General features: G+C 32.1%; 2 protein-coding genes across 3 annotated transcripts; one reads left to right on the top strand and one right to left on the bottom strand.

The window, feature by feature from the left end:
• The first annotated feature begins 87 nt into the window (after nt 1-87).
• On the top strand, nt 88-18744 carry LOC134721118 (DNA-directed RNA polymerase II subunit RPB3-like). Its single transcript, XM_063583874.1, has 8 exons — nt 88-246; nt 4123-4172; nt 5251-5372; nt 5820-5948; nt 10172-10220; nt 13942-14110; nt 16438-16475; nt 18309-18744. The coding sequence occupies exons 1-8, from the start codon at nt 161-163 to the stop codon at nt 18485-18487; spliced, it is 822 nt and encodes a 273-aa protein (XP_063439944.1). The 5' UTR covers nt 88-160; the 3' UTR covers nt 18488-18744.
• Nucleotides 7036-23303, bottom strand: LOC134721117 (serine/threonine-protein kinase Nek7-like). Of its 2 annotated transcripts, none has more exons than XM_063583871.1 (4): nt 23201-23303; nt 9532-9717; nt 8237-8411; nt 7036-7933 (listed from the first exon to the last, which is right to left on the bottom strand). In XM_063583871.1, exons 2-4 carry the CDS (start codon nt 9658-9660, stop codon nt 7329-7331), a joined length of 909 nt encoding a protein of 302 aa, XP_063439941.1. In that variant the 5' UTR covers nt 9661-9717; nt 23201-23303; the 3' UTR covers nt 7036-7328. The 2 variants fall into 2 exon arrangements, with proteins under 2 accessions (XP_063439941.1, XP_063439942.1); XM_063583872.1 differs by having other exon boundaries at nt 9532-9690; nt 23201-23301.
• Nucleotides 23304-24589: the final 1286 nt, after the last annotated feature.

Here is a 24589-nt window from a genome sequence, read left to right as displayed (position 1 = left end):
GTTTCTTTATTTATAAAGGAGTATTTATTAATATCTCGTCTTTAAACTGATTCCAAAGATTTTTTTGTAACTTGTCCACCCCTACAAATTTTAATGGGACAATACGGTTTTATTTCCGGTTTAAGATTTCGAGGGTTTACTGCAATACACAAGCAAGAAAATGCCATACGCTAATCAACCTACTGTAACTTTAACAGAACTAACAGACGAAAATCTTAAATTCACGCTTGAAGATACTGATTTGAGGTTACAAAAACACTTAATTAACATATCTGCTATGCCTCTTAAATTAGATTGATTCTGATACTGGTGCTGCATGTACAAAAATGTAGTCTGTAAAAAGATGAAAGTGATTTTAAAAATTAAAAAAACTGGATTTCTTTTCCTCTTTAAACTAGATATTTCGAACTCTTATCACTGCCACAACATTGATTTGTTCAAGTTGTACAGAAAGAATGGATTAATGACATTGCTGAAGAAAAAAACGATCAAATAATCAACATTATTGAAATGTGTCTTCTCTATGTTGACTGTTGTAAATTGTTATGTTATAATATATACTGCGTCATGTTGGGGTAATGGTTAAAGTTTTTGTTTGCACCTGTCCAAAGTCGGGAATCTGTTTTTAGATGTGGTTCATAAGGGTATCTTGTTTCTAATGTTTTATGTAGATGAGACTTGGTTTTCCTTTTTAGCTCACCTGGCCCAAAGGACCAAGTGAGCTTTTCCCATCACTTGGCGTCCGTCGTCCTCGTCCGGCGTCTGTCGTTCGGCGTCTGTCGTCCGTTGTCGTCTATCGTCGTTAGCTTTTAGAAAAATCTTCTCCTCTGAAACTATTGGGCCAAATTAAACCAAACTTGGCCACAATCATCATTGGGGTATCTAGTTTAAAAAATGTGTGGCGTGACCAGGTCAACCATCCAAGATGGCCGCCACGGCTAAAAATAGAACATAGGGGTAAAATGCAGTTTTTGGCTTATAACTCAAAAACCAAAGCATTTAGAGCAAATCTGACATGGGATAAAATTGTTTATAAGGTTAAGATCTATCTGCCCTGAAATTTTCAGACGAATCGAACAACCCTTTGTTGGGTTGCTGCCCCTGAATTTGTAATTTTAAGGAAATTTTGATGTTTTTGGTTATTATCTTGAATATTATTATAGATAGAGATAAACTGTAAACAGCATTAATGTTCAGCAAAGTAAGATTTACAAATAAGTCCACATGACTGAAATGGTCAGTTGCCTTCTTCAGGAGTTATTGCCCTTTATAGTCAATTTTTAACCATTTTTCGTAAATCTTAGTGATCTTTTACAAAAATTTTCTCCTCTGAAACTACTTGGCCAAATTAATCTAAACTTGGCAACAATCATCTTTGGGGTATCTAGTTTAAAAAACATGTGGCGTGACCCGGTCAACCAACCAAGATGGCTGCCACGGCTAAAAATAGAACATAGGGGTAAAATGCAGTTTTTGGCTTATAACTCAAAAACCAAAGCATTAAGAGCAAATCTGACAGGGTAAAATTGTTAATTAGATCAAGATCTATCTGCCCTGCAATTTTCAGACAAATTGGACAACCATTTGTTGGGTTGCTGCCCTTGAATTGGTAATTTTAAGGAAATTTTGCTGTTTTTGGTTATTTTGAATATTATTATAGATAAAGATAAACTGTAAACAGCAATAATGTCAATGAATGTTCAGCAAAGTAAGATTTACAAATAAGTCAACGTGACCGAAATGGTCAATTGACCCCCTAAGGAGTTATTGTCCTTTTTTAGTCAATATTTAACAATTTTCATAAAATTTGTAAGTTTTTATTAACATATTCCACTGAAACTACTGGGCCAAGATCATTATAGACAGAGATAATGTTAAGCAGCAAGACTGTTATTAAAGTAAAGTAAGATGTACAAACACATCACCATCACCAAAACACAATATTGTCATGAATCCATCTACTTCCTTTGTTTAATATTCACATAGACCAAGGTGAGCGACACCGGCTCTTTAGAGCCTCTAGTTTAAATTGTCCTACACTAGTTATTTGTGGCCCTTTATAGCTTGTTATTTGGTGTGACCCAATGCTCTGCCTTGAGGGATGTTCTTCGACCTTAAATGGTTTACTTTTTACAAATTGTGACTTGGATGGAGAGTTGTCTCATTGATTGGCACTAATCATACCTACATCTCATACCTGCCAAGTTTTCAAAATTTCCATGGGGGTTTTGTGTGCAAGATGGCTGCCATACTCCTAAAAATCCTTCATGGGGGCCTTCAAATACAGTGTAATGTTGTTTTTTGGCTTCTTCATACTTTAATAAGCCTCAATTCATTGTAAAATTAATTGTTTTGTTAAAATTGTGGACATAATTGCTCTTTAAAAATTTCAATTTGGGAGCCTCCATGGGGGAAATCCCCCATAAATAGTGACAGTTGGCAGGTATGTCATCTTCGTAAATGCAGTGGCCAATCCAGGGGGAGCCAACACCCCCCTTTTTTTGGGCGAACAATGCATTTGAATGGGGACATGTAGTTGGAACCCAACCTTTTTCCTGTGTTTGAAACCCTCCTTTTAAAAAAAGCTGGATCCTCCCTTGTACATGTATATGATCTTATATCTGTTATCTATCTACTTTCCTATTTCTGCACTCCTTCATAATTTTTGACAACTGCCACTACATGCAGTTGCATCCACAACCTACATGTATGTACATTTAAAAAGAGGAAGAAATTATCCTCATCTGGATCTGCAATGATTGGGCCATGGTATTTTAAATCTTTTTGTCTAACATTCTAAAGGAATTTAGTTCTGCATTCAGAGCTCCAGATAAGAATTCACAAATTGAGGTTTTTACCCACCATTTTGTTATATAATTGGGTGATAAAGTTTTTTAATTGCATTATCAATTCCAATTCACCCCTCAGGTTAATATCAAATTGGGTTTTTCACCACCAAGCTCCTTAATGAATTGGGTTTTTTCATCGACACAATATTGAATATTTAGGCAATATCAACCCATTTTTCCCATCTTAAATATGTTTCTTTCTTTGTTTAACTGTTTTATTTGGTTTGGGGTTATGGTTAGGTTATTTGCTAGCTGTTTTATTTGGTTTAATCACTGAGGAGCAATTGTAGGTTTAAATTGTGTCCCGTTTCAAACCTTTTGCCAGTTTTGTATTTTCTCACAAAAACGGATATGTGTATTCACAGGCACTCGTCTTATACCTTAATATAATAAATTCTGAGACCAGTGCCTGTGTGCATGGTATGTGTATTCATTATATAATTAACCGTAAAATGAATAAAAAATAGTATATAAAATCTAATTATACCTGAATACTTTTGTTTTATTCAATTGACATAAATCTGGGTTTAGTTGTATTTTATTTATAACTTTTGGTTTCTGATGCCGTATCATTTCATAATTGATTTGGCCTTTTACATTTTTCAACTGATTTCGATTTTGATGAAACTCCGTGTTTATTAGCAATGTTCTCGTTATGGTACGCACAAACGCCCGTGCATTTGATGGACGCTTCCTAAAAACACTAGCTGAGTCTTGTTATCATCATAACTTTCCCTCAGCTTTTCAAAAGAAGCCGAAAACATGCTTCTATTCAATATTTTTACCGGACATTCACTTTCGTTTTAATTCAATGTATGTTATGATAAATCCCGAGCAGTGCGAAAAAAATATGACTCATAAAACACACTCATTAGATAAACGCCGAGAAGATCGAAATGTTTACAAAAACACGTGTACCTATTGAGCAAGGGAAATCTCAAACAGGGACCCATTTCAGGTACTTGATGCAGGGATCTATTTTTAGAACGACAGGAAATTTCCAATTATAAATATTATAAAAATAGTTTACGCGACGACTTTAAACAGATACATGTAAGGGTAAATAACGCAAACGGTGGTCAATAAAAGGGTTGAAAACTCATGGTTTTGGCATATAATTGGGTTTTCCGTTGAATTAATTGGGTTGTTGAACCCTACAATGGACAATTGCATTGGGTTTTCTAATATTTGTATTGCGTGATCACGCAAATACGCAGCTTATCTGGAGCTCTGGCATTTGATAACGATTATATTTCATTTTATTTGATTACAGTGTTGCAAATGCTGTTAGAAGAGTATGCATAGCTGAAGTTCCAACCATGGGTAACTATGTCAGATATATAATTAAACAAATATTTAACATTAATATGCATGTTATGAATTGTATTTTACTTTTATTGTGTTGATTGTTTATAAAAAAAATCATATCAGCTGAGTCATATATTATAAGTTTTATCTTGCACAAAAACTACAATGAAAAGCTTTATTGAAGTTTCCATAATGACAAATAATAAAATGAAAAAGAAACAATAATTTTAATTTAATTTTGCAGTCTGTTGCAATTGCAAGTCATAGAGAGGGTTGACACAGGTTAAATCCTGCACATACATGACATAGTTTAATGTTTTCGTCTGAAGTTGGAGTTTATACATCTTTTAATTTGTGTACATGTAGTATAGGGGCTTTTACTCATTTGTTATTTACTTAACCCTGTCAACATGGTCAAATATATACTGCATATAACAATGTATTATCTCTCATGGTAAATGGACTAGTCTTACACTATTTATTACACAACTCAATACACAGCTTTAATTTCAAAACACAGTTCTTGAGTTCAATGTTCAATCTTAGATGGTTGGTACATGTATATTATAGAATGATATTAAGATATATAATTACTTTTGATCTATTATGTGAATTATGTGTCAAGAATGAATGAATTAGGGTAAATTACTTGTATTTTTTTCCAAAGAAAATATAAAAAAATAACACTTATTGATATATAATTTGCAGTTTAGACTGTTTGATAAAAAAAAATCATGTATACTACATTGTACATTTTTGGGTTAAAAAAGTAAGGACAGTTACTAGTTACATGACAGCCAAAGAATTTTACGTTTCAATGCTTTGTCTTGCCTCAGCTAGTTTGGAGTAGCGAGACTTATGCATACTGTCTCAATCCCGGAGGGGGGGAGGGGGTTTCAATTTATTAGTTTGTGATCATGGTGATTAGGTTTATGATCAGGTTTATGTTTAACATAATATTTTTACAATAGTCCTTTTATTTGAATATAGTTAAAGTTAGGAATGATGAATTAGATAAATTGATATCATTTGAACTATGTTTATAATGTTTATGTAAGATGATGTTTATCAATGTTTATTTTATTAATTTCAGCAATAGATTGGGTACAGATGGAATCCAACTCTACGGTGTTATTTGATGAGTTTCTAGCCCACAGAATTGGTTTGATACCGCTGACCAGTGATGAAATAGTGGACAGGATGCAGTATTCTAGAGTAAGATTATAATCAATGGAAAAGGATTTTGCAGAGTTGGGAAATCTTTTCCCTCCAGGTGGTCCTTGAAGAAAATCACCTGGTCCTCACTATTAATCTATTGAAAAATACTAAAATTATGTCAGTCCTATTTAAAATTTTGGTGGTGAAATCATGAGGACTGACACTTTTCACAAACTCTGAATGTTTGTGGATGTTCTTGATGAATACCAAACTTTAAAGTATCAGATGCTGATGTTATTTTTTCATCCATTCCTTGAAGGGCAAGAGTAGTTTCATGTTTAATTCATGTAAAATCTTTTCTTATTCATTTCTAGCATGTGATTACTTAAAGAGTAAAGGTTTAAAAGTTGGATATGTAATTCTTCATTTTAAATACAAATGCATGTGTAGATTTGTCAATTTCCTGTATATACTAGTAATTAATATTTTCACATTTGTTTTTAGGATTGTACATGTGAAGAGTTTTGCCCAGAGTGTTCAGTTGAGTTCACATTGGATATGAAATGTAACGATGACCAGACCACCCACGTAACTAGTGCACATCTCATCTCCAGTAATCCTAAATGTGTTCCTGTAAGTAATCCAACTTAGAAATACAAGATACCTCTGCTATCACTAGATGGGAATAATTTTGTGTGGAGTTGGGTGTGTATACGTATATATAGAATAACCATACATTGTTGAAGGCCATATGATGACCTATAGTTGTTAATGTCTGTGTCATTTTGGTCTTTTGTGGATAGTTGTCTCATTGGCAAGCATACCACACCTTCTTTTTTATATCGTCTCGAAATATCAATTTTATTTGTACAAGGATTAGAAACAAGTAGAAAGCGAGGCTGTGACTGTATATCACATATGAATATACGGTCAATGCAATTTGACTTCTCACACTATGTAAATGTGTTCATCTCTTCCATGATAAAATAACACGACCTATGTGGAGTTTTTCTCCAAAGCTATTACAGAAGGGTTGTTAAATGTAGTTTTGACTGTTTTTTTCTTGTAAAAATACAGGAACCTTTCACTAAAACGCTGGACTAGTGAAGTAAATTGTAAACAGCAGTAAAATGAGTATTCCAGTATCATTGAATAACGAAAAAAATCCTTAATCGAGAGGCAATATGGGAAAGCATGCAAAATTATATGAATCTAAAATAGTGGGGTTAAACACATATCCAGTTGTGGTCAAGTGGTCTACATGGTCTTAGTTATTCATCTACAGTAAACATTGGCTTATCAACCCAGGTTGTGAGATTTGAAACCCCACTTACGGCAAGGTGGGTTTGACTTTGATCTTAATTGACTAGGATTTACTGCCAGTAGGTTAATGTTTTTTTCCTAGGTAATCTAGCTTCCTCTGCCTATATAAAAGAGGAGAGAAAGATACCAAAGGGACAGTCAAACTCATAAATCTAAAACAAACTGACAACGCCATGGCTAAAAATGAAAAAGACAAACAGACACACAATAGTACAAATGACACAACATAGAAAACTAAAGAATAAACAACACGAACCCCACCAAAAACAAGGGGTGATCTCAGGTGGAAGGGTAAGCAGAAACTACTCCACATGTGGCACCTGTTGTGTTGCTTATATAAACTGACCACCATGATGTTGCCAAGTTGTTGAATGTTACATTGAATTAAATATATTAATAATTATAATAAAACTTTATTGATAAAACATACAATCTATATAAAACATTGATATGGATTAAAATCAGTCTGTGTATTTTTATATTTAAAAGAAAGATTTCTGAAAAAAAATATTTAAAAGAGGTAGCAATAACATGTATAAGTATCTGGCTAAAATAAATCATCCGTTCTTAAAATTGTTAAGTAACATAACAAATTAATTGTTAATATTTGGAAACAAGTTATCAAATAGAGAATCTTAACAAAATAACCAAGCCGTTTAAGAGCTAAACATTTGACATAAAATAAAAGCTTTATTCTGAATGGGCTATTGCAAATCTAAGCAAATCTTCTGGAGGAATTCTTTTTGCAGGATCTGATTTAAAACAGTGCCACATAATTTCTATTATTTCTGGACTACCCTCTGTAGGTTCAGGGGGTAGTATGCCCTGCATCATGTCCATAAATACTTGAAATGGATTAGTACCAGTTCTATCAAAGAAGGCAGGTTCCAATGCTAACATTTCATAAATGATACATCCAACTGTCCATGAAAATGCTTGGTTAGTTGGTTCTTCCTGTCGTAAAACCTCAGGGGCCTCATAGATTGCTGAATCGGCTCCCATCATTTCAGTCATTGGGTTATCAGTGGCTTCAAGAAAGATTGTTCCTTTTGGACCGTAAAAATGTATCATGGTACTGTTTACTTTTGTAGATAGAGTTATCTTTCCATTTAGTGCAAACTCCAAAAGTGTCTTTGCTAAACGCCATATAAAAACCTCTTGGAATCTGGTGTTTTGGAGTTTGCATTGAACAATTCTATCTTTAAGAGTATCTGTTACTTCATAAACACAACAGACAGAGTTCTTGTCTTCAAACGATGCCATGAAACTTGGGTTGTCCAATTCTGGCTTGCTATCTATAGGATAAAGGCAAAACATTTATAAATGTAAAAATAAAAATATGTGGTATGATTGGCAAGGAGACAAATACTTCAACTGGATGTAGGATATTTTATGACCTTCAAGTTGACCAAAACACAGAACAAAAAGAATGTAATAAAAGGCCCCAGCTTGACAAATTGTGAAACAATTCAAAAGAGAAAAAAACAAAGGCTTGATTTATGATAAAGACATTAAAATAAATATCCATCACCTCAAAAAAATGACAAGACTCAGTGTAAAACAAATTTAAATTAAAAATGTAAATTTGTATGGAATACCTTTAGATTTGACTTTGATGATACATGGGATTCCATCAAAGATACATGTAGCTGGGTAGCTTTCTTTCAGGTGATTACCAGGTTCTAATTTTTCTGCGTCAATGACAAAATCTTTCAAGTTGAGAACACTGACTGTTCTCATCAGAGGTTTAGGTAAGGGAAGCGACTCATCTGCCTAAAAATGGTAATACAAAAATGTACAGAATATTTCATGATTTTCTGTATATTTTAAATTTCTAATAATGTAAGGGAGTACAAAAACAGTATAATTTGTATCTGGATAAAAAATATCAAACTTCTGAGGTTAGGTAAAAAAAAAGTTCTTATTTATATGACAGAACTATGAAATAAGAACATTCAACAAAATATATATCCAACTAGTATCATGTATGCAAATAAGTTGTGGCACACATAATTTGGTATTTATTCTGGTCTTGGTGTACTGCATGTATAGGTCACTTTTTCGCTGTTTTATTGATAAGTATACCCCATGTTTGGCCAAATAAAACCCTTTCATTGTAAGGTAATTTCACAAGCCTATTATTTATTTTTTCAACTCATTTTAAGACTGAAAAGGATTGAATAAAAACAAATCGTTAAAGTATGATAATTCTTATAAATTTCCAACTTGGTTTGTTCCCGATTGTGTTGAGTTCTGAATTCTAGGATAAATATATTCTATAGATTGTGAAATACCTACTAGCTTAATGACTACAACCCATTTTAGAAACATCAATTGATGCCAAACCAAACATGTTTCTTTCTGTAAATAGTTATCAAAGGTACCAGGATCATAATTTAATACGCCATGCCCGTGTTTTGTCTACATAAGACTCATCAGTGAAGCTTAGATCAAAATAGTTTTAAGGCCAAACAAGTATAAAGTCGAAGAGCATTGAGGTTCAAAATTCAAAAAAAGTTGTGCCTAATACCGCTTAAGTAATCTATTCCTGGGATAAGAAAATCCCTTCTTTTTAGAAAAATTTAAAGTTTTGTTACAGGAAATTTATAAAATGACCATATAATTGATATTCATGTCAACACCGAAGTGCTGACTACTGGGCTGGTGAAACGCCCAGGGACGAAACATCCACCAGTGGTGTAGTAGTTATCAAAGGTACCAGGATTATAATTTAATACACCAGACACACATTGTCTACATCAGACTCATCAGTGATGCTCAGATCAAAATAGTTATTTAAAAGCCAAACAAATACAAATTTGTATAAACTTAGAAGAGGAATTTTTGTACTATTTTTTTCATTACCTAAACCTCATGTTACTGTAATATTTACCTGCTTGATTCTTTTGAGTGTTATAGCATGTAAAATTGTATTCCTACATATACTTTGTAAACTTGGTGCATTAGTTACTGGGGCAGTTCTACTGACTGTCTTTGTTAACGGGTTGAATTGTTCAGACATGATGGGTTAGTTCATAGGTTAGCCATTCTTCTGTAAATAGAAAGTAGAAATGTGAAACTGAAAATAGAAAGTAGAAATGTGTAACTATTAATAGAAGCCTTAAATGCCGACCAGCATGAAGAGGATAGGTGAGGTGAGGTGATTAATAGAAAAAAGAAATGTGAAACTGTAACTTAAAAGTAGAAATGCGAAACTGTCATCAACCTTTTTATATGTAACTGTAAAGTAATCTGGGTAGAAGTTCCATGTAGATAATAATAAACTGATTTCTACATTAACATAACTAAAGTTCACAACTTGAAGCATGCTTATAAGACTTCAAAATATTTTTTTCTGAAAAAATTTGGCTATACATGCTCTGAATGCTAGATTTAAAATCATATTTTATCACCCTATAGTTTGCAGTTGTTTCATTTATTCTATTTATATAATATATTGTTTAATGATTTCTAGATAGTTTACAGCAATATGATAATTTTTAACTCATGTTATATTATATTTATATCCCTAGGTTACATCTAAAAGAAAAGAAGAAGCAAGCGAATATGAAGAAACAGATGGTAAGTTAAAGTGCATTAAAACAGTATAACACATAAAAAAAATTATGACTCCCATTCCTATAAATATCACACAGTAATTCTGTATTTCTATAAACCTGTTTGGACAATAACTCAATGCTCAATCTAGCATCTAAATGAGCACCTCCATTCATTAAGTTATCTTTGTTATTTTGTAAACTGTAACACTGATCTATTTTTAAATTTAAGCAAGTTAAGGCTATCATCATAAATTCAAATGCTTAAAATTATGAAACATATAATCATGATAATTTATAAAAGATACAAAATTCAAAATCCCACAAAATTGGAAACATCAGAATAAATCGGCAATTCCTATTTTTTTTTAATTATTATAGCGAACCCTATTGAACCTTTCTATAGATTCACCTGCAAGTTACCTGTCCATTTAAACTTTTGGCAGTTCTATTGTCCCATCTAACAAATACAACAGGTATTGTTTCCTGTATAGTTTATTCACTCAGACCTTTAAATTTCTTCTAGGAGAAATATATCACTCATTGATTAATCTACCTCAGTAGAAAATTTATCTGCTAAATTGATAGAAATTACATGTTTCACATAAAAAAAAATGCCTGTGATTTCATGTTTATTAAACATTTATAATATTTTTTCCAATATGTTCAAAATAAATAATAACTTAATCATAAACAGTTTGTTTTTAAAATAAAAAGTATTGTTCGTATGAAAATTTGCATTTTTTAGTTTTTGTTTAGTTATAGAATACTTTTAAGAAGGCCTTAATATGTAAACATCAACATTTTTAGGTTTTTTTTATCAATTTTTTTTTGGAAATAGGAATAATGTTAATTTTTTTTAGGAATCAACTTTTATTAATGTTTGAATTAGTGTTTACATTCAACAGATTGAAAATATAATACATTCAAACTCATATACAGTTTTTATACGACCGCAAATTTTGAAAAAAATTTCGTCGTATATTGCTATCACGTTGGCGTCGTCGTCGTCGTCCGAATACTTTTAGTTTTCGCACTCTAACTTTAGTAAAAGTAAATAGAAATCTATGAAATTTTAACACAAGGTTTATGACCATAAAAGGAAGGCTGGTATTGATTTTGGGGGTTTTGGTCCCAACATTTTAGGAATTAGGGGCCAAAAAGGGCCCAAATAAGCATTTTCTTGGTTTTCGCACTATAACTTTAGTTTAAGTTAATAGAAATCTATGAAATTTAAACACAAGGTTTATGACTATAAAAGGAAGGTTGGTATTGATTTTGGAAGTTTTGGTCCCAACAGTTAAGGAAAAAGGGGCCCAAAGGGTCCAAAATTAAACTTTGTTTGATTTCATCAAAATTGAATAATTGGGGTTCTTTAATAATATGCCGAATCTAACTGTGTTTGTAGATTCTTAATTTTTGGTCCCGTTTTCAAATTGGTCTACATTAAGGTCCAAAGGGTCCAAAATTAAACTTAGTTTGATTTTAACAAAAATTGAAACTTTGGGGTTCTTTAATATGCTGAATCTAAAAATGTACTTAGATTTTTGATTATTGGCCCAGTTTTCAAGTTGGCCCCAATCGGGGTCCAAAATTAAACATTGTTTGATTTCATAAAAAATTGAATAATTGGGGTTCTTTGATATGCCAAATCTAACTGTGTATGTAGATTCTTAATTTTTGGTCCAGTTTTAAAATTGGTCTCAATTAAAGTGCAAAGGGTCCAAAATTAAACTAAGTTTGATTTTAACAAAAATTAAATTCTTTGATATGCTGAATCTAAACATGTACTTAGATTCAGGATCTAAAATTATTATATTAAGTATTGTGCAATAGCAAGTCTTTTCAATTGCACAGTATTGTGCAATGGCAAGAAATATCTAATTTCACAATATTGTGAAATAGCAATTTTTTTTTTTATTAAGAGTTATCTTTCTTTGTCCAGTATAGTAAGCAAGAAATATCTGCAAGATTTTTTTTTAATTGGAGTTATCTTTCTTTGTCCAGAATCAACTTAAATCTTTGTTATATACAATATACAATGTATATTCACTTTTTACTACCTCTTTGTTATATACAATATACAATGTATATTCACTTTTTACTACCAACTGATAAATTTAAATAATCTTTACCATTCAGTGATAACAAGCAGTTTTTTTACATCATGTATTTAAATGAGTAGTAATTGTTGCAAACTCCATTAGAATATTTTAATTGAAATTAGGTTTGGAATAAGGGAAAGGGGGATGTGAATAAAAAATTGGGTTAAATTTTTCTCATTTGAAATTTCATAAATAAAAAGAAAGTTTCTTCAAACATTTTTTTGAGAGGATTAATATTCAACAGCATAGTGAATTGCTCTAAGAGGAAACAAAAATTTTAAGTTCATTTGAATACATTCATTCTGTGTCAGAAACCTATGCTGTGTCAACTATTTAATCACAATCCAAATTTAGAGCGGAATCCAGCTTGAATGTTGTGTCCATACTTGCCCCAACCGTTCAGGGTTCAATCTGTGCGGTCGTATAAAGCTTCGCCCTGCGGAGCATCTGGTTTATAAATAGTACACATTTTATTTCCATCTAATTTAGCAGATAAATTTTTTACTCAGGTAAATTAATCAATGAGTGATATATTTCTCTTAGAAGAAATTTAAAGGTCCTGGTGAATAAACTATACAGAGAACAATACCTGTTGTATTTGTTAGATGGGACAATAGAACTGCCAAAAGTTTAAATGGACAGGTAACTTGCAGGTGAATCTATAGAAAGGTTCAATAGGGTTCGCTATAATTTCATTTTTAACTTTTAAATAAACTTTTACCCACTCAAAGCTTAGTGAAACATGTAAGTACAAAAAAAAGTATTTGAAAAAGAAGTCTATTCTCAGGTAAAAAACATTATCTTACCTCCAGGAGGAGGAGGCAGGGCTTATTTCATACACGGTTAGTAGTGGTGTTATGTCCCTTTAGAATAACAAAACAGTACTGAGAGAAAATCTTTGACAGACGAAGAAAAAGATGATAAATGGAAATAAATTCATAAAACACATTTAAATCTAATAAGTTGTCATTGTTGGCATCTGTTTTTGTAGGAGAAAAAGGAAGTAGTTTCTAGATCATGTTAATGCTACCTGTATTGAAGACTTGCTCATTTTGATAGGTCACTAGTCTAAATTTTACGCGTTAAGATTGTCGGTAAGATAAATGCATTACATAGTGCACACTATGTAACTAATATTATCTTTTATTTGTACAAAAAATATATGATTCACCTCTAGTGTGTAAAGAGCACACAATATTATTCGTTTAACTAATAGTGATGTAAAGAGGTCTACAAAGTAACTGCAACCAATGATAACTCATGCATATTCAAATTGTCATAAAGAAATTGTGCGTCAGGTTAATCCAAGACAGAAAAGAAACAACTTATGAAAACACAAAATTTATATTGCAGAACTAATGAGATTAAAACTTCTTTAATAAAAAATAATACAAATTCAAGTAAATGCAAAATGGAAATAAAAGATAAAGTAGAAATTTCTCACAGAATTATTCATGTATAAGTTACCTTTTTTCGGCAGATAAGTTTCATGTATTCAACTTGCAGCTTTGTAAACCTGTTTATAGGTATTGAAATAATTATTGCTTTTGAAAAACAACTGTCTTCAATTGACCTTACTCAGATATACATAGTTCACCTGAGCATTTTTTCACCAACTGGAAATGTTTATTAATTTTGTAGATATCTTGATAGTCAAATTAAGAAAAGGACAGGAATTGAAAGTGAGAGCCTTTGCCAGAAAAGGATTTGCCAAGGAGCATGCTAAGTGGAACCCAACATGTGGTGTAGCATTCGAGTATGACCCAGATAATGCATTGAGACACACAATCTATCCCAAGCCAGAAGAATGGTGAGTATATCCAAATAACATGTTATCAGTTCAAATCTTGTGTCAGAAGATTCATAATTACTTCCCTATAATAGTCATATGATTTTTATACGACCGCAAATTTTGAAAAAATTTTCGTCGTATATTGCTATCACGTTGGCGTCGTCGTCGTCGTCCGAATACTTTTAGTTTTCGCACTCTAACTTTAGTAAAAGTGAATAGAAATCTATAAAATTTTAACACAAGGTTTATGACCATAAAAGGAAGGCTGGTATTGATTTTGGGAGTTTTGGTCCCAACATTTTAGGAATTAGGGGCCAAAAAGGGCCCAAATAAGCATTTTCTTGGTTTTCGCACTATAACTTTAGTTTAAGTTAATAGAAATCTATGAAATTTTGACACAAGGTTTATGACCACAAAAGAAAGGTTGGGATTGATTTTGGGAGTTTTGGTTTCAACAGTTTAGGAATTAGGGGCCAAAAAAGGGCCCAAATAAGCATTATTCTTGGTTTTCGCACAATAACTTTAGTTAAAGTAAATAGAAATCAATGAAATTTAAACACAATGTTTATGACCACAAAAGGAAGGTTGGTATTCATTTTGGGAGTTTCAGTCCCAACAGTTTAGGAATTAGGGGCCAAAAAGGGACCCAAATAAGCATTTTTCTTGGTTTTTGCTCCATAGCGTTAGTATAAGTAAATAGAAATCTATGAAATTTAAACACAAGGTTTATGACTATAAAAGGAAGGTTGGTATTGATTTTGGGAGTTTTGGTCCCAACAGTTAAGGAAAAAGGGGCCCAAAGGTTCCAAAATTAAACTTTGTTTGATTTCATCAAAATTGAATAATTGGGGTTCTTTAATATGCCGAATCTAACTGTGTATGTAGATTCTTAATTTTTGGTCCCGTTTTCAAATTGGTCTACATTAAGGTCCAAAGGGTCCAAAATTAAACTTAGTTTGATTTTAACAAAAATTGAAACCTTGGGGTTCTTTGATATGCTGAATCTAAAAATGTACTTAGATTTTTGATTATTGGCCCAGTTTTCAAGTTGGCCCAAATCGAGGTCCAAAATTAAACATTGTTTGATTTCATCAAAAATTGAATAATTGGGGTTCTTTGATATGCCAAATCTAACTGTGTATGTAGATTCTTAATTTTTGGTCCAGTTTTAAAATTGGTCTAAATTAAAGTGCAAAGGGTCCAAAATTAAACTAAGTTTGATTTTTAAAAAATTAAATTCTTGGGCCTCTTTGATATGCTGAATCTAAACATGTACTTAGATTTTTGATTATGAGCCCAGTTTTCAAGTTGGTCCAAATCAGGATCTAAAATTATTATATTAAGTATTGTGCAATAGCAAGTCTTTTCAATTGCACAGTATTATGCAATGGCAAGAAATATCTAATTTCACAATATTGTGAAATAGCAAAATTTTTTTTAATTAAGAGTTATCTTTCTTTGTCCAGTATAGTAAGCAAGAAATATCTGCAAGAATTTTTTTAAATTGGAGTTATCTTTCTTTGTCCAGAATCAACTTAAATCTTTGTTATATACAATATACAATGTATATTCACTTTTTACTACCAACTGATAAATTTAAATAATCTTTACCATCCAGTGATAACAAGCAGTTTTTTTACATCTTAATATTTTATGATGTATTTTAATGAGTAGTAATTGTTGCAAACTCCATTAGAATATTTTAATTGAAATTAGTTTTGGAATAAGGGAAAGGGGGATGTGATTAAAAAATTGGGTTCAATTTTTCTCATTTGAAATTTCATAAATAAAAAGAAAATTTCTTCAAACATTTTTTTGAGAGGATTAATATTCAACAGCATAGTGAATTGCTCTAAGAGAAAACAAAAATTTTAAGTTCATTTGAATACATTCATTCTGTGTCAGAAACCTATGCTGTGTCAACTATTTAATCACAATCAAAATTTAGAGCGGAATCCAGCTTGAATGTTGTGTCCATACTTGCCCCAACCGTTCAGGGTTCAACCTCTGCGGTCGTATAAAGCTACGCCCTGCTGAGCATCTGGTTTTTATTAAATTTTTGTAAAATGACCTTATTTGGTTATTCATGAACCTTGTGTTCTTTAGGATCAAACCCTCCATACAAAATTGTAAGATACTCTAAATCCAAGTAATTTTAAGTTTCAAATTATCTGGAATGTATATTTCCACAAAAATATCATGTACTGAAAATTATAAAACACTGCCAGTCTTTAGGTATAGAATCCAGTTTTATGAAAAGGCTATTCCCTGTTCAAGTAAAAATTCATAGCATAATCACATTATACACTTTTACATAGTTAAATGAATCCCTATGATTATTTCAGGCCAAAGAGTGAGTACACAGAACTTGAAGAAGACGAAAGTATGTATAAGACAAATATTCATTTTCAGTCTATGGAAGAAGCGAATGGTTAAAAACTTTTCTTATATCACATAGCAATATTGTCTTATATCAATTGTAAATATGCAGACATTTAATGCGGAAAATATTTTTTTTCGGCAAGGAAAAATTAAGAAAATACTAACTTTAAAACTTATTGTTCAAATATAAACAACAATTGAGTCTAAATATACATTTAGAAGTTAGTTAGAAGCAAATGTTTATGTCCCTGTAAAATTTGAAGTGCAGTGTTTTTCTTATATACATAAATATACAAATGCTATTAGTTCTAATATCAATGCGATACTTTTAAAACATCATAGCAGTGTTTTTGTTATATCAATATTAGTACTTATTAGTAAGAATATTTGACTGCTGTACCCATACTTTGACAATTTTACCTATTATGTCTGTTTTGTTCACGCATGGTTGTAAATAAATGACAGAATTTGATGAGACTGTCATACACGTGAGAGGTTTAGCGCTATAAAACCAGGTTCAATCCACCATTTTCAAATTTTGAAAATGCCAGTACCGATGGGGTTTTACAAACAATGTCGTAATCAAATAGCTAAGTACCAAAATTATTCTTCACATATACAGGTCATTTTTTTAAAAAATGTTGAATTTTCAGTACACCCATGCTAATTTTTAGCTCACCTGGCCCAAAGGGCCAAGTGAGCTTTTCTCATCACTTGGCGTCCGTTGGTGTCCGGCTTCTGTCGTCCGGCGTCCGTAAACTTTTAGAAAAATCTTCTCCTCTGAAACTACTTGGCTAAATTTAACCAAACTTAGCCAAAATCATCATTGGGGTATCTAGTTTTAAAATTGTGTCCGGTGACCCGGCATACCAACCAAGATGGCCGCCATGGCTAAAAATAGAACATAGAGGTAAAATGCAGTTTTTGGCTTATAACTCAAAAACGAAAGCATTTAGAGCAAATCTGACATGGGGTATAAGTGTTTATCAGGTCAAGATCTATCTGCCCTGAAATTTACAGATGAATCAGACAACCCGTTGTTAGGTTGCTGCCCCTGAATTGATAATTTTAAGGAAATTTTGCTGTTTTGGGATTATTATCTTGAATATTATTATAGAACAGCAAAAATGTTCAGCAAAGTAAGATCTACAAAAAAGTCATCATGACCAAAATGATCAATTGACCCTGTAAGGAGTTATAGCCTTTTTAGTCAATTTTTAACAATTTTCGCAAAATTAGTAAATTTTTACTGACATTTCCACTGAAGCTATTAGGCCAAGTTCATTATAGATAGAGATTATTGTAAGCAGCAAGAATGTTTAAAAAAGTAAGATCTACAAACACATCCCCATCACCAAAACACAATTTTGTCATAACTCCATCAGTCTCCTTTATTTAATATTCACATAGACCAAGGTGAGCGACACAGTCTCTTTGGAGCCTCTAGTTTTATTTCTAATGGAAATTACAGTTGTAATGATTTAAATTAAAGCTTGTCAGATTTATGTCCAATGGGTGTCTTCAAGTATGTATAAAAAGGGGCCTTAAACCCAATATATTTTTCTCTCTCCATATTGGAGGGGGGATAGGACCTTTATCGGGACTCTGGGATTGGGTGTTTTTGCTTGGGATTTCGGGATTGACCCTTTCAGGATCCGGGATTCCTTTTTTTCGGATTTCGGGACATCAGGATTTAATTTATTTAAATTCGGGACCTCAGGATTTCGTTTTTTGAAGTCTGGGATTTCGGGATCAGGACCCCTCCTATCCCCCCTCATATTGATTTAGTACATCTATATTTAAATCTAAATAATTTTGTTTTTTTCTGTTTCAGTACAAGCAGAACCAAATCCTCTTGGAAAAGCAAACAAATTTTTCTACAATGTTGAATCATGTGGTTCACTGAGACCTGAGAATATAATGTTTTCAACATTATCTGTGCTGAAGAAAAAACTAAGTGATCTACAAACCCAACTCAGTCATGAAATACAAAGTGATGCACTGGCTATTTGATACTGTTGGAATAATTATGTAGAGTTATGGTCAACAGTCATTAAAACAAAGAAAATCACTTTTTGTTTATACGTCTGTTTACCTTCAGTAAAGGCAGCTTGGATTTAAAAACAGGAACTGAAAAAATGTAAATGTATACATCTGTTTTTGAAGTTTGTCCGTAAATAAGGACAGATCTGTTTTATTGAACCACAAGTAATGTGAATATAAGATCTACTGTAACTTGTTAATATTGTAATAAAAGGTTAAAGATTTCATTTGACCTTTATTTTTTTTTCCACAATTTCTGGATGAAAAAAAGGGATACATGTATATGTACCAATATATACAATCACTCTAGCCATCCAATGACCATCTTGTTATTGGCTAGGCCAAAATTTAATAGAACTTGCTGTAATATTAGAAATTGTCCATATAATTATTACCAAATGTCCTTAAGTAATATCATGACATTGATTAATAATGATTATGATGATAAAGGTCATTTCTGTAAACTGCATAAAAATATAGTATATATACCAATACTCATAATTAACAGCGCCTGGTGATGTTTTATAGCCTGACCGGTTTCGGTCCATAAAGGCGGTTGGTTTAACCAGCCGTTGAGTTAACCAGCGGTTGAGATTTAACCGGCGGTTCAGAGTGAACCAGCGGCTCAAAGTTATCCAGTGGATAAATGTGTATCTTGTTGATATCTAAAAGGTTCAATTATCCTTTCAGTGGGATTTTCCATGGTTACAAATATCTATATTTAGCTAATGTACATGTTACAGTAAACTTTCTTTACATGTTACGGTAAACTTTCTTTACATGTTACGGTAAACTTTTAGACATTATACGGTAATCATGTGACCTGATGATATAACCATATTTTGGCTTTATAATTGGGTAAAGAGTGTTTTAATAATTTAATTATCTCTGAACCGCCGGTTAAATCTCAACGGCTGGTTAACTCAACCGCTGGTTAAACCAACCGCAGCCGGTTAAATCTAAACGGCCAGTTAAATCTGAACTGCTGGTTAACTCAACCGCCGGTTAACACAACCGCTGGCTTACTCAACCGCCGGTTACCATATCTATATAAATAGGGTGCAAACATTAATCCACCATTCTGCCTCTGATGAAGGTCCTTTATGGACCGAAACCGGTCAGGCTATAAAACATCACCAGGCGCTGTTAATTATGTGTATTGGTATATATACTATATTTTTATGCTTTTACACTTTTCTCACTGATACACATAGTTAATATGGCTTCTACTAACGAAAGCTCCATTGGAGCTAATGTGTTTAGAGACTACTTGTGTCAGTACACCTTTCCTATATTGCCCATTTCTGTAATTTGTATCTCATCAAATTCAATGTACTTAATTTTTGTACTTTACTTGGTTGTTGGCATTGTTCTCTTTGCAGTGTCCTTTTAATACATTTTAGCGGCAGTAAACAATAATATAAAGATAAAAGATGTGGTATAATCAGGCAACTCCACCAGAAACCAAACTGTGTAAAAGTTAACAGATTTAGATCCACACATTGTAAGCTATAAAAAGGCACCAAAATGACAAATGTGAAATAATTCAAACCAGAAAACTAAAGGCTTGAGTTACATGTATGTACAAAGAAACAAAAAAACTAATACAATATAATGCAATAAACAACAACCACTGAATTACAGGCCCCTGACTTGGGACTGGTGAATACTGAATGTGGTAGAGTTGAACATTTTTTGCAAGTGCCATTCCCTGTCCAGAACCTAGGACAGTGTTGTAACAGTATACAGCAAACTTAACATTATACAAGAAAATGATTAGAATAATCACATGCTTTAAATATAGTTTAACTATTGTGTATAGTATCTAAGAAACAAACTTAACCAGGAAAACTTAAGATTTTCCAATGAACCATGAAAATTAGGTCGTGGTCATATGATAATATCCAGAGAGACATATACACCAAATATAGTTGACCTAGTATTGCTTTTAAAAGTACAAGAAAAAACAGACCAAAAACTTAGCATGAGTAATGAACCATGAAAATGAAGTCAAACTCAAATGAAACATGCCAAACTGACATGTAAATAATAAAATATTTGCATACACTAGATATATATAGTTGACCTTTTGCATACAATGTTATAAACCAGATCACAACACACAAACTTTTACTATAAGCATTGAACCATGAAAATGAGATCGAAGTCAGTTAGACATGTTCACCTCACAATTATTCCATACACCAAATGATATTGTAGACCTATTGATTATAGTTTTTACAAATTAACCACGAAAAACGTAACCTTGTTCTCTGATCCATGAAATGTTGTTGAAGTCAATGTAAAACTGTCTGACTGGCATGAGGACCTTCCACATACCAAATATGATTATCCTATTACTCATTAAGAATACTAAAAATCTAAACTTTTTTTTCAAGTAGTCATGGAACATCGGGAATATAAGGTCAAGGACAATGGACATATGACAGACGGAAAATTCGTAAAATAAGGCATCTGTATACAAAAAAGAAAGAATCAAGGTCTTCTACCTTCTGAAATATTTAGCTTTTTGAAGTTGCAGGCTCGACAATGACAAGCTCAAAGGGTTTTAAGTTTACTCATTAACATTTAAATATGCATATCGGTTCTCAACTATCTCTGCTCAGTGACAGATCCAGGGGGCGGGGGTTCCGGGGGATGGACCCCCTTTTTTGGACGATCAGTGCATTTGTATAGGGTCATGTAGTTGGAACCCCCTCCCATTTTTTCCAGGGTTAGGACCCCCTTTTTAAAATGGATGGATCTGTCCCTGCCGCTTTCATAACACTTATTTTTAGCATACTGAATATTATTATGTTCTTACTATTATTTCAGGTCCTGATAGAAAAAAACACATTCAGTACAGAAAGAAGAGTTTCAATGAAAGTTTTCGTGTTTTTCTAGGCGGCAAAAACATATCAAATGTTCAACCTTGCACATACATATGGATAAAATCATTACAGCTTATTTCCCAATGCATGTAGAGCAAAACTTTGGTTAGCTTGCTTGCTTTATTTGTATATTGTACAAAATATAAAATATGCAAGTTTAACTATGCCTATATATATATTGTTTAAATATGTTAATCTTATTTTCAAATCTTGTATATAAACAACTATACAAACAAAGCAAGCAACTCAACCAAAGTTTTACTTTGCAGGTAAAAGAAATCAGCTGTAATGATTTTATTCAGTTTGGCAAATGTCCGAGCCCGTTAAAAAACGAATAAACTGAAATTACAGTTGCTGACTTCACTACCTTCAAAACAAAGGGAACAGTTTGGAAGTCCCATATACTGAAATGTGACCCAAAAAAATACTTATAGATTTTGTTAACACTGACATGTATGTAAATCTTTCTTCGCCTTTTTACGAACCCAAAATTCAAGGTTTCCATATATCCTTTTAATTATCTATACGAATATTGCTGTACTCGTGAATATCAGCACCGGCGTTTATCGACGGATTACTTTACAGTAGTTAGTTTGTCTCATGGGTAATTGTGTTTTTTTTTTGCTGTTGTTTCGTTGCTGTCTGGTGGACAAATACATGAAATCTCTGTGCCATCATCAAACACGTTAATGGCTATATATCGGGTAATTCAAACCCTTTTTTCTTCGCATAGAAACAAATCTTCGTTAATCTGAGCATTAATACTTTATATCACGAACTATAAATGAGGATACACAAAATGAAAAACAAAGCGAAATTGAGAATCCCGCATTGCACGAAATAATGTGTTGTATTTCAGTAAATAACACGTGTTTTTGGTTGATTGTAAACACGTAGTAGTCCATCATGCATTGTAACTCATTTAGTGGATTGGTAAAAAACCTAGCCCGGTAAAAAATAAATTGCGTCACATGTAAATAAACAAGTACATGTGCGAAAACATAAATATGCAAATTTATGCATTTCAATATAAGGTGGTGGTCCCGACCTGTTACACCTTGCAAACAAAAGCCAACCAACCTCAACCCTTTTGAAAAAGAAACAACAAATATCGAAGAGATGCGGTATTGAATGGCTTGACTAGATGATTTCAACATGGATTACTCTACAATTCCTTAATTTCATATACAACGTATACATTTCTGGTCATATCTAATCTTCTTTTCTTTTTTTTCTTTTTTTTTAAGATAAACACATTTTTAAACCATAAGGAAGTAGTTTCTTCGAATCAATCTTTTAAAAATATCGGCAAAAGTTAGACGCTACACTCTTTTAGATATGTAACTTCTATGACATCTTATTAAGACATTAAAAAGGCCCTAGTTAATTATTTTTTAAATAGAACACTAAATTGTGATACATATTAACAAAGGAATCATGATTATAAATCATTGAGACAGTAACCCAACAATGGAAAAAAAGACTAGCTATGAAGAGGCAATTTTATATTTTATACTTTAGCCAAACTTGTATCTTTGTTCTACACTTGTTTATCTACCATCTCTTCAAATCATTTTTTTATATTATCCAAGTAAATCCCAATCATTGTCGAAGTTAGGAAAGGATTTCTTTAATTTGAATTGCTTACAAGTATAAAATCGTAATCTGTATTTGATGTGAGCTCTTTACAAAGTAAGTGATTATCAAAAGTAGAACAAAGAAAGACATTAACCTCTTTAATTAAAGAATTTATTATTAGTAGTAGAATTATTTAGACATTTTAATTACTTACATGTTGAAAAACGTTCGACAGAAGCTCCCTCTCATAAACCATAGAGTCAACGTCAAGGCGACAGTACGACACAATCAAAAAGACGACGACGTCACTACCTGCTACGAAGAATGCCAGTATCGCCGCTTATTTGGGCGTGGAAGTGTTTTTTGTCATTTTAGTGAAATTGATAAATGGTAGAAAGAAAGTGTGTTCTTTCAGTTATCAACTTATGTTACCTTATTTTAAAATGTGTGTGCTCTTTTTCAATTTCATGCTTATTTTATTTTATTATGGTAATGTACTTCCTCTCTTTGATCATTGCTGTATTATATGGACAGTCACGAGTGATACAAATATGAAAAAAGTTAAAACTACAAAAAAGAGTAGCCAGAAACATTCCTAAAAAAGCATACGATACACCATAAAAATATTTATTCAAACTATTAAGATGGTTCACTTTTAAAAAAAGAATCATATATCGCAAACAGGACCGTTAGACGAATAACGCGAAATCGTGCATTCTGAGCGTTTCCCGGACTCTTTCTTATATTGAAACGCAAAAAAAATTTATCTATTTTTTCCACAATATTCTGGTCTCAAATCAAAAATATAGATTTATTGTAATACAAGATTTTTTCGGTTTTAGGGACAAGATTAAAAGACCAATATGTAGGATAAAGCAAAAATCGTAATTCTTATAATCATTAATACCGGTCTGTCAGTTTTTGTCTAATATTGTGCTGATTTTTTATGACTAGATTTAAATATATTGAGAGTGCAGTATTATACTCTAAGTTCTAGTCCTGCATAGGTTGACACTAGGAACTATCTTGATTTTGTTTTACGGTATATTAATGATTCTTTTATTATTGAAGACCCTCCAACAAGTTCACTATCAAGATGTAGAACAGGAATAAAAGCTTTGACCATTGATTTGTATTTTTTTCTATGCAATGACTCTGTGTGCGATTATGTTCCCTGCATGTTTACTCCATATTCCTTTATTTTCTGTTAAAGGGTCTGAACACGACTTAATGCAAGTTTTACCCAATGTAAAATGTCATATGCAAATACATTGGATTTTTTTTCCAAATTATTTAATACCGGGAAATTGGTGGTCTTACTTTGATTTAAACCATGGCAGCTGTCTAGTTTTATCCTTAGGCGCGTGATGGGTATATATCTGTAGATATTTTTTTAATTTTTATTTTGCTGATTAAAATATTCGATATTTACATATCTATCACTTCTGTGCATGTCTCGCCTAGTTTCGAGTGATTTAAACGACTCAGAGAAAATACCCAATTTTTTACAATCCATACCAGGGACGTATATAGGCTTTATAAGTCCTTGTCCATACTAAGAAAAATTGAATTTGATATGTCAGAAGACAATCTTTTGTTTCAG

This window comes from Mytilus trossulus, chromosome 6 (genome assembly GCF_036588685.1).
Source record: "Mytilus trossulus isolate FHL-02 chromosome 6, PNRI_Mtr1.1.1.hap1, whole genome shotgun sequence".
Taxonomy (NCBI): domain Eukaryota; kingdom Metazoa; phylum Mollusca; class Bivalvia; order Mytilida; family Mytilidae; genus Mytilus; species Mytilus trossulus.
Note: the sequence above shows the minus strand (reverse complement) of the source record. Positions and strands in the feature narration are given on the sequence as shown.

Coding starts and splice junctions, on each gene's coding strand:
- LOC134721117 (XM_063583871.1), bottom strand. CDS start 9,660: ATGTCTGAACAATTCAACCCGTTAACAAAGACAGTCAGTAGAACTGCC. Junction 8,412..9,531: donor CACTCAAAAGAATCAAGCAG/GTAAATATTACA, acceptor TACCATTTTTAG/GCAGATGAGTCGCTTCCCTT. Junction 7,934..8,236: donor CATCAAAGTCAAATCTAAAG/GTATTCCATACA, acceptor TTTATCCTATAG/ATAGCAAGCCAGAATTGGAC.
- LOC134721118 (XM_063583874.1), top strand. CDS start 161: ATGCCATACGCTAATCAACCTACTGTAACTTTAACAGAACTAACAGAC. Junction 5,373..5,819: donor ACAGGATGCAGTATTCTAGA/GTAAGATTATAA, acceptor ATTTGTTTTTAG/GATTGTACATGTGAAGAGTT. Junction 5,949..10,171: donor GTAATCCTAAATGTGTTCCT/GTAAGTAATCCA, acceptor TTATATCCCTAG/GTTACATCTAAAAGAAAAGA.